Source organism: Antechinus flavipes, chromosome 3, assembly GCF_016432865.1.
Source record: "Antechinus flavipes isolate AdamAnt ecotype Samford, QLD, Australia chromosome 3, AdamAnt_v2, whole genome shotgun sequence".
Lineage (NCBI taxonomy): Eukaryota > Metazoa > Chordata > Mammalia > Dasyuromorphia > Dasyuridae > Antechinus > Antechinus flavipes.
This window is the reverse complement of record NC_067400.1, coordinates 544689137-544699980: the sequence shown is the minus strand read 5'-3', so window position 1 is coordinate 544699980 and position 10844 is coordinate 544689137. Positions and strand designations below refer to the sequence as shown.

At 35.6% G+C, this 10844-nt stretch overlaps 1 protein-coding gene across 1 annotated transcript in view; it reads right to left on the bottom strand.

The window, feature by feature from the left end:
* Window positions 1–5640: 5640 nt before the first annotated feature.
* RNASEH2B (ribonuclease H2 subunit B) overlaps window positions 5641–10844 on the bottom strand; it is a 79689-nt gene continuing 74485 nt past the window's right edge. Inside the window, exon 10 of the mRNA XM_051987370.1 lies at window positions 5641–6012. Within this exon, the coding sequence (XP_051843330.1) occupies window positions 5968–6012 (45 nt within the window). The 3' untranslated portion in view covers window positions 5641–5967. The remainder of the gene's footprint in view (window positions 6013–10844) is intronic.

Genomic DNA, 10844 nt, shown 5'->3' with positions numbered 1-10844 from the left:
TTCTCTCTCTTTTTTAACCAATACCAAATGGATTGCAGGGCTGTAGCTTTATAGTATAGTTTGCAATCTGGAAGACTTTATCATTCTTCATTCCTACCTTTTCCCTATTATTTTCTCTTAGTATTATAACTCTTTTATTTCTCCAACTAAAATTTTTTTTCATTTTTTCATCAAATTCTATAAAGTATGCTTTTGATACTTTATTATAAAACTGAAACTATAAATTAACTTTTGTAGTATTTTCATTTTGTCTGAGTCTAAGCTCACCTATAAGCATTGAATATTGTTTCAGTTTGTTTAAATTGTTATTTAAGGAGCACCTTGTAATTGAAACAATAGCTGTTTTTGAGTTGTGTCTGATTTTTCATGATCCCATTTGGGGTTTTCTTGGCAAAACTACTGAACTAGTTTGCCATGTTCTTCTCCGATTCATTTTATTTATGAGGAACTGATACAAATACGGTGTGATTTGCTCAGAGTTACACAGAAGAAGAGTCTTCCTAATTCCATGTCCAGTGGTATATCAATTCCCCAAATATTTTGTACATTTTGTAGTTTTTTAAACACAATTTCCCTTTCAGCAATCATTTCTTGGATTTTGTTATTTTATAGCAATGCAATTGATTTTTGTGAGTTTACTTTGTAGCCTGCAATTTTGCTGAAGCTAATAATTTTTTAAGTTAGTATCTATAAGAACACAAAATTTATAAATGAAGTCAAATTTCCTGTTAGTTATACCAATTTTAAGGGGACTGATCTATTTTGCCCTGATATGCCAATTGTAGGGATTGAGACCTTCTGAGATAATACTCAAATACTGAAGAAAGACCCAAGACAGCTTGGGGTGTGTGTGTGTGTGTGTGTGTGTGTGTGTGTGTGTGTGTGTGTCTGTGTTAGGCCGAGTCAGATATTATATAGAAACAGAACAAAGAAGGCACATGAACATGGGGTCATTTGCAGTTTTCTCATGGGATAGTTGGAGCTTCTTTTGCTGTTTACATTTATTTACTGTAGTTTATATTTTTCTGCAAAGTTCAAGGTCACAGTCTAAGGCTATGGCTACCATGGTAATATCTTTGCTAATTCAATGGGATTTTCTAACTAAATTATCATATAATCAGCAATAGGAATATTTTATTGCACATATTTATGCTTTAATATCTTTCTCTTATTTTATTGCAAGTGCTAACCTTCCCAGAATTATATTAAGTAATAACGTGGAGAGCAGAAATATTTGCTTTACTCTTATTTTTCTTGGGAAAGCTTCTAGTGTAACTACATTGCATAGGATGTTTGCTTTTGTTTTAGATTTTTTAATGATATAAAAAAATGGTCCTATGTCTCTATTTTATAGAGTTTTTAAAGCATAATTAGTATTAAATTTGTTAAAGGCTTTTTTCACATCTATTGAAATAATCATGGATTTAGGATGTGATTATCTATGTTTTCCTAATGCTGAACCACCCATGATTCTTTGGTATAAATCCAACTTGGTCATAGTGAATGATTTCTTGGAATAATTACTATATTCTGATTGACATGATTTTATTAAATATTTTTAATTAGTATTCTTTATATTGATCTACAATTCTTCATTTTTGTTTTATCTTTCACATACGTAGGTATTAGGATGATATTAGCCTTGTAAAAAGTAGTGTCAAAGTTTCTTTTTCGATTTTTGGGAATAATTTGTATACTAGTTGATTGTTCTTTAAAAGATTAATGGGATTCTCTAGTGAGTTCATTAGGACAAGAAATATTCTTTTGACAGTTTTTTACAATTAATTCAATTTTCTTTTTGAAACTATTATTTAAATTTACTTTTTCTGTTATTTGGGGTATTTTATATCTTTGAAGTAATCCTCTATTTCTTTTGTATTTTCAGTTTTGCTAGCATACAATTATGTACGGTAGCTTCTGATTCTATTTCTCCTGGTTTTATTGTGGTTTCACTTTATTTATTATTTTGTTTTATTTGACTTTTTGCCTCATTTTTGAAAATTGGGGTGGCTATTTTTTTCAATGTTTTTAATCTTTTTTAAAAAAACCCTGACTTTTAGTTTTCTTGATCATTTCTAGTCTTCCTAGATTCCAATTAATCTATTTTTTCCTCTAATTTTTTTCTCTTTCTGCTTATTTTTCATCTGTTTATTTATTGGGTTTCTTATTTTAAAAATGCACCTTTAGCTCACTAATCCTCTCTTTTTCTATTTGGTTGATGTTTGTTTTTAGGAATATAATTTCCCCTGAGAATTGCTTTACTGGTTCCCACAAATTTTGGGATGTTGGTTAATCATTATTTTCTTTTATATAATTCTAAATTGATTTATTCTTTGTGCTACTCTTTATTTATTATTTTATTGTCGTCTCCCTTTGGGTCTAAGTGTTTTGTTTGTGCTTTTTGATTTTTTTCATTGCATCATGATCTGTAAAGGTTCATTTTTAGGGTTTTTGTTGTTTTTTTTTGCAAAATACACATATATTAATAAATGGTCAATTTTTGCAAATTGTAAACTTTGTAAAAGTTCCATGTGGTGCAGAGAAATATGTAAATTCATTCATAATTCCCACTTGAAGATTCCATAATTTAATTTTCCCAACAATTGGTTCAATCCTGTAGTTTATTTTTTGTTTAACTTACTGTAGTTATTGCTGTTCAGTCGGTCGTCTCCAACTTTTTGTGGTCCTGTGGACCATAGCACACCAATACTATCCATGGGGTTTTCTTGGTAAAGATATTGAAGTGATTTGCCATTTTCTTCTCTGGTAAGGCAAACAGAATTTAAATAACTTGCCAAGAGACACATAGCTAATAAGTGTCTGAGGCTGCATTTGAACTGAGATTTTCCTGACTTCCTCCGGCCTAGCACTCTATCCATTGAGCTATATACCTTTCCTACATCTAGCTTCCTGTTAGGATTCTCCAAAACCGGAATAAGGAAATTAAATTCTCCTACTATTATTTTATTACTGTATATGTCTTCATATAATTAATTAGTTTTTGCTATATGAATTTAGATGAAAAGGCACTTAGAATATATACATTTAATATTGATATTAGTTTGTTGTTCAATGTTTCAGTATAATAGTCTCCTTGCTTATCTCTTTTTATGTTTAATTTTTGTATGATAGCATCATTGCAACTCATACTTTTTTTTTATTCCATTGATAAATGGTAAATTTTGTTCTAACCTCTCATTTTTATTGCCTGTATGCTTTTATTTTTTAGACATTTTAAAAAAGCAACACCTTACAAGGTTTTATTTTCTCATACAACATGCCATTCTCATTTTATTCAACTGTTTAATCTATTCACACTTAAAATCAAGAGCTATCTTTATATTTTTCCTTTTGTTTCTTATTTTCTGAATAAGAACCTGGGGCGGGGGGAAGGAGGGAGGGAAATGTTCCTCTTTCTCTATATAGTACTTGGCTCCTGCCTTGTATAGTTTATTTTAACTTATGCCCCTAGATTCTATTCTTCTCACCCTGAAACCCAGTCTCCCCCTTTCTACAATTTTAGAGTTTTATTACTTCCTTTTTCATTCTTCCTGTTATCTAGTTCCCTAATTCTTCCTCTTTTTTCCCCCCTCTCAGTTAAATAAGGTAAAAATCTCCCTTTTTCTCCAGCCTTTAACATCTTTTTCAACTTTTTTCAAATTTTTCTAAAAAGATTGCTTTCTCTTATCTTTTTCTGGTCCTCTCCCGTTTCTGTCGATTCTAAACTTTTATTTTTTTTAATTCATTGTTCTTACCATTTGTTTATTTCTTCTTTAATTTCTCTGTTCCTCATGGAAGTAAAGGTTTCAGAAAGCCTATTTCACTTCTGCTTCTAAATTTCTGTTTCTTGTTTATTTCTTTGCTCCTCCTTTTGTTTGTGCATGTATATGTATTTATCTTAGAAATATTAATTTACATAGGATATAGAAATGATTTACATATTTTTCATAGTAGAAATTTTCCTTGAGATCCAAAAGGAGAAATATCATATACATACCCATACACACAAATGGAAGAGATATAAATTTGTTTATAGCTATTGATGGAATTCGATTTTCCTGATTTGCACATTTGTTACAAAAATAATTTTTCTGTTCTCATTTTTAAGGGATTAGGAGAGAGAAAATTTGTTTTTATTATTTTACTATATCTGTTATTTTATTAAATAGAGAGGTGAGAGAGATGTATAACTTTCTTTTGAGGTCACTGTATTGTTAGTTTTCCTTAACTTGTGATTATAAGAGATTTCTCATAAAGTGAGAATAATCTGTAAATATTTGTAAAATAAAAAGAAAACATTAATAAATTTTTTTTAAAAGTTAAGGGAACAGAAACATATCATTTCTAGACCACAAATATTAAACACACTCTTCTTTTATCAGTTTCTACTTAGCTGTTAAGGTCAAGGAGGTAAATAGAAGAAAAAGTACAAAAGGAGAGAGTGAGAGAAAATGCATAATTAGTGGAAATCCACACACTTCTCAGAGTCAAGTTCAACTTACCTGGAAGAATAACTACATTTCTAGGACAGTTTAAGAAGTACAACTTTTTTTTAAAAAGGACATTTTCCACCCCAAGATTGCTTCCATCGCATCCCTGTTGGAGTCAGAGTTTGTGAAATGGAAAGAAATCTAACAGCCATCTTGTCAAAGACATACCCAAGTGGAATTTCCATTATATCTCATGCATAGTATCCAGCTTGTACTTAAAAGTCTCCAAAGAGAGAACCTATCACCTCTTAAGGCAGCTTCTTTCACTTTTGGACAGCCCTAATTATTAGGAAGATTTTTTTCTTGATATTGTGCCCAAATTTTCCTCTTTGCAGTTTCAACCCACATTTCCTAGGTCTGCCAAAGAGAAGACGGCTAATCATTCTTGAACAGGAGAGGTCTTCTGTCCCTCCTGACAATTTTTCCTCTATCTCCTTCGAATCTGTATATCCAGCCCCAATTTTCCTCTGAATTCTGGTACTAGATTTCCTAGTTACTTCAAGCATCTTCTTGCTCTTGTAAGATGTCAAGTGACTGTTAACTAAAACATCATGACATTTGTGCATGAATACCCACTCCCTTTCAGATGTATTCCCAATACACTGAAATTCCAAGCCAATTTATTCCTTGGCTCCATCTCCTCCCACTGCTCTCCATCTCCCTCCTCCTCAAGGAAAATACACACACTGGACAAATCTCTTAAAAATGAAGCTATGTTTATAGCTCTTAGAGACTATAAAATGCACATGTTTAGGTATCTTTATAAATTTGAAACAGCCAAATTGATATGGGGCAGAAAAGGGTCAAATTTTTTGGGTTGATTTTTTTTTTTTTTTTTTTTGGTTTGTGAGTGTATTGGAGGTTTTGGGTTTGTTGTTTGTTATTTTTAAACTATGAGTTGAAACTCAGTTCACCAGAGCTTTTAACTTGGAATCAAATGCTTAGAGAAGCACTGTACATACCTGGAAATAAGCATATATCATGGAGAGGTTGACATAACCCCAGGGAAAACAATGCAAAAAAAATGCGATTTAAACAATTCAAATTTTACAATGAGTTTCTTCCAAGGCTGACATTTTGAACTTGGAGGTAATGAGTGCACTGTGTAGGTTTTTTTGGTAATTATTTTTTAACAGAACAAAAGAAGGTATGGAAATCCAACTTTTTTACTTTCCCTTTTAATTAGAGTACCTGAATACCTCTGTAATGAGCTGTGTTAGTACATGAAGGGAAAACATGTGGGAGAGAATCATGTCAGCAAAGCTTTAGGGAAAAGTCATTGGTAGGATTGACTCTTCTAATAAAAAAATGCTGAACACAGTATAAAATCACATTCCAAAATGAAGTCTGATAAGTTTGTTAGTTTTAAATTATCTAGTCCACCTCTCCTCCTTCTTCTCACCCTCAATATGTCATTTTATAGAAGATGTGGAAGAGAAGGTCGTGGCTGAATTGGCAAAGGATGCAGCCAGGTTTCCTATTGAGTCCTTTTCTTATTCCTCTGTGTTCTTGGTGCTGCCATCTAGAGAAAAAGAAGAAACAGGAGTTGTGACCTCAAAGAGAGACTTGTCACCAAAAGCTCGGTCCTGAATCTTAGCTTCCTTTTCAACAAGTCATGATGCTTTCTTCCAAGGATGTGCAGGAGAGTTTGCCCCTCTTTGAGGGCAGCTGCCTGGATGTGGCTCTGAAAGGAAGGCTGCTCTATGTGGAGGGGAGGGGGCAGGGGGGGAGAAAGGAGGAGGTATGTGTTGGGTTACACAGCTACTAAGAGTCAAATGTCTGAGACCACATTTGAACTCAGGTCCTTGTGACTCCAGGGCCATTGCTCTGGCCACTGCACCACTGAGCAGCCCATTTCTATATGTTTTCAACACCTATGATACTACTACCTAGTTGTAAGCAGTGAAGAAAAGATTGGTTTCTTCTCTTCCTTCCTCCCTCTCTCCCTTTTTCCTCCCTCCCTCTCTCCCTTTTTCCTCCCTCCCTCTCTCCCTTTTTCCTTCCTTCCCCTTTTCCTTCCTTCCTTCCTTCCTTCCTTCCTTCCTTCCTTCCTTCCTTCTTCCTTCCTTCCTTCCTTCCTTCCTTCCTTCCTTCCTTCCTTCCTTCCTTCCTTCCTTCCTTCCTTCTTCCCTCCCTCATTTCCTCCCTCCCTCCCTCCCTTCTTTCCTTCCTTCCTTCTTTCTTTCCTTCCTTCCTTCCAACAACCCTATGAAGTAGTCAAGTATGTCCATAGGGCTATTGTAAGGATCAAAAAAAAATGCAAAGCAGTTTGTAAATTCTGAAGTTTCATATAAATGTTGGGCTATTATAATTCCCCAAATACTGAAGAGTTAGAAAGAAGTGAACTAGAAAACTTTTACATCACCATATTAAGTACTAAATACATGTGAACTAGAGAACCATCATCTCATCAATCACACTGAGTTAACAACCTGCTGTAAGTATCTTCGCTTCAAGTATACTTTTCTCAGAGTTCCCTAGTATCTGTGGTCCTCTACATCTACTATCCAAACACAACCCCAGATGACTCTTTTTCTTTCGTCACACATGGTTCATAATGTTTCCCTCCTCCCCAATTCTGCCCTCATATTACTTCAACATACCTTTTGATTCTCCCACAAATACCCTAACCACCCAATTCCTCAATCTATTCACTTCCTACTAGCTATGCCTCCACCCCACCTTAGCCACATAGAAAGATCTTGCCATTATGCATAAACGCACCACCTCCAGCTTTAAGAATTCTGATAATTGTCTGCCTTCTTACAAAGGCATATTTTCCATCCAAGATTTCCGATCCCTTGATTCCCCTCAGTTCTCTCCCAGGACTTCTCCTTGGCACTAGCCATTCTCTCCTCTCCTTCTTGACTCTTTGGTAAATCAATTCACTTGTACACTGTCCTACTCTCTTAAATCCCTAGACCCCCTTATCATATAACCAGTCATATGTTTAGTCAAGTCTCAATGTTGGATCACTCTCACTATACATCCCTTTCACTCCTATACATGTATTGCTGAACCAACGTACAGAAAATCATCCAAGTGTTCTGAATGGGTCTACTATAAATTTAAGTGACACAACTTCAACTGGGCTCTCACTGATGCTAGACAATCCTACTATACCCTGCTTACCAACTCACCACACCATTCTCTACAATGGCTTTTCCAAATCTTTTCATCCCTCCTCAAATCTCTTATGGCTTCCCAATTCCCACCATTTTTCACAGAAAAAATTGAGGTCATTCATATGAATTCCCTCATCTTCTCCCTTTCTCCTCTTCTGCCACTCTTGTGCCTTCTGCCCACTACCCGTTTCCTTACTCCTTACCAAGGTTAAACCCTCTGCTTCTGTTCAAATGATTCCATTACATCCTATCATTTCCTCCAATGGATTACCCACTGTCTTCACTTTCTTTTACTTATTTTCAGTGTCTCCCTGTCTGTCTATTGGTTCATTTCTTACTGCCTACAAGCATGCCCATCCATGTTTTGCCTCTCCTAAGATATTCTCATTTGATTCTTCCACCCTTGCTAACTACCATCCTATATCTTTCCCACCTTTAAAAGCTAAACTCTTTGAAAAGACCATCCACAATAAGTGCCTTCATTTTCTTTCCTCTTACTATATTATGAAGCTCTTTGAATCTGGTTTCTGATCTCATCATTCTACCGAAACTTCTCTCTCCAAAGCTGCCATTGCTCTCTTGCTTGGAAAATCTAATGGCCCTTTCCCATTCTTCATTCTCCTTGCCCTCTCTGCAGTCTCTGATGCTATCCATTACTTTCTCCTCCTTCTTGCTAGATTTCTGGACCACCACAATGACCCTTTCCCAATCCTCATTCTCCTTGATCTCTCTGCAGCCTTTGATGCTGCTGTTCATCACTTTCTTCTTCTTGCTAGAGTTCTGGGCCACTACTTTCTCCTGGTTCCCTTCCTACTTATCTGACTGCTCCTTCTCTGTCTGCTTTACTGGACCTTCCTTTAAATCAGGCCCTTTACCCATAAATATCCCTTGAGGTTTTATTCCAGCATTCTTTTCTTCTCCTCCAGAGAGCTAGCCCAGACATTACAAGTAGATAACAAATGACAGTATTTGTAAAATGTTTTACACAGTGCCTGGCACATAGTAAGCACTTGAATAGTGCTTGTTTCTTTCCTCCCTCTCTCCTTCCCTCCCTTCATCCTCTGTCCCTTCTTCCCTCCCTCTTTCCATTCCTTCCTTCCTTCCACAGTCCCCCGTCATCATCTCATTCAGTAAATCAATCAACAAACATTTATTAAGTACCTAGTTCTAGTTGTTCTAGTTGTTGTTTAGTTATTTTCAGTCATATCTGTCTCTTCATGATCCCTTTTGTGGTTTTCTTAGCAAAGATCCTAAAGTAGTTTGCCATTTCATGCAGGTCATTGTATCGAGGAAACTAAAGCAACTTGGCATATATGTCTTGCCTAAGGTCACACAGTTAGTGTCAGGGGCTGGATTTGAACTAGGGAAGATGAGTCTTCCTGATTCCAGACTTAGCACTCTATCCATTGTGCCATCTAACTTTCCTTATATTCTCTTACCTTCAATCTTTTCTCTTTGCTGGCTCCTTTCTCTCTGCCTAATTAAAAAAAAAATGTACCTCCTAAAAATGTCATCCAGTGCTCTTTTCTTTAAAAAAAAAAAAGAGAGACCTTAATCCCTCTTTCTATTATCTTACCACCCTACAAAGTTGACTTCTATCTCTATTCACTACTCAGAAGACCAAAGTCATCACTGACTGCTTCACTGCCAGATCCAGCGGCTTTCCCTCGTTCTTCATTTCCATGAACTTTTCTATTACAATTCAGACCATTCAGTTCTTGATTCTCTGTCTTCCCTTGGCATGTATCATGCTAATTTGTTCTGGTTCTCTTTATTTCTCAGGACAACCATTATTAGGATGCCACCTAAGCAGCTAGGTGGTATGATGGAGAGAGCACTGAGTTCAAATCTGGATTTAGACTAGTTGTGAGACTCCAATTAAGTAATTCAAACTGCCTACATCAGTTCTCTCAACTGTAGGATGGAGATAATAACAGAATATCCTTCACAGGACTACAGTGAGGATCAAATGAGATAGCATTTGTAAAATGCTTCACACAGTACCTGGCACATAGTAGCTATTAAATAAATAAGTATTTATTTCCTTCCCTTCTTTTATGGTTTCCTAAATATAGGAATTCCTTACGGCCCTGCTCTGAGCCTTCTGCTTTTGCTAAACTTCTTCCCTTAACAATCTCATCTACCAAAGATTGATTTATCTTCCTTAAGCAGATGATCTTCCATATCTCTATCTCCAGCCACGAATGGCTCTCTGAACACTTGCAACCAACCATTCACTGCAGATCACTGAATAGTATCAGTACCTGGGATATCTCTCCCTGTCTCTCTCCTCTCTACTCTTCTTCTCTCCCAAATACATCTTTAAGTGAACCTGTTCCTTCTAATTTCCTTATGTCTATTGAATGCACCATCACATTCTCCCAGTTTTGAACATTTGGGAATCTCTTATAATCCTTCCCTCTTGTCGTCACCCCCAAATCCATCCAACTCCAGTTCTATTTTATTCTATATTCAACTTATTCTGTATTGAACTTCTCTGTTCTCAAATTCAAACTCAGAACTCAAACAACTCAAAATTCTCTATTCACATTTCACAAGTCCCTTCACAATCTGGTTCCAACTTACCTTTTCAACTAGTTTATAATCTTCCTTTTCATAAGTCCAACTTTTCAAAGCCCAAATTGTAAGCCCAGGAGCATTACAACACAATAAATTCACCAAGCTGCATAACACTTCCCTTTATCTTCAGTTGTGAAACAGAAAAGATAAGGCTTGTACAACTTATTTCACAGGACTGTTATAAGGAGTTTGTAAAGCCCTATATCAATGTGTATTGTTATCACTATTGTTAGACCAAATATCCTTACTCTAAATCTACAATTTCACCATCACCTGATTCTATTTCTCTAAGAATGACTGACAGACAACATAGCCTAAGTAGACAGATGGCCAACTTGGAAGTCAAAGAGATCTGGATTCAAGCTCTGCCTATACTATGTGGTTGTGTGGTTTCCCAATGCTTCTGGCAGCTTTCTAGCACTGTAAGTTGAGTCCAGCTTAAATTTTCCCGTGGGGAATGAGTTCCAGGGGTCTAGATCCCCCCAAAAAGTGATTGAGATTTTAAAAAAGCAAAATTTTGATAAGGGAAGCCAGAATTCTCAATAAAAAATATTTTGGAAGTGATTTGTTTCTAAGATCCTAATAACAGTCTGGGAGCATAAAGGAGAAAACAGGAAAACACAGGTTTAGAAACTCTTCACCCATCTGT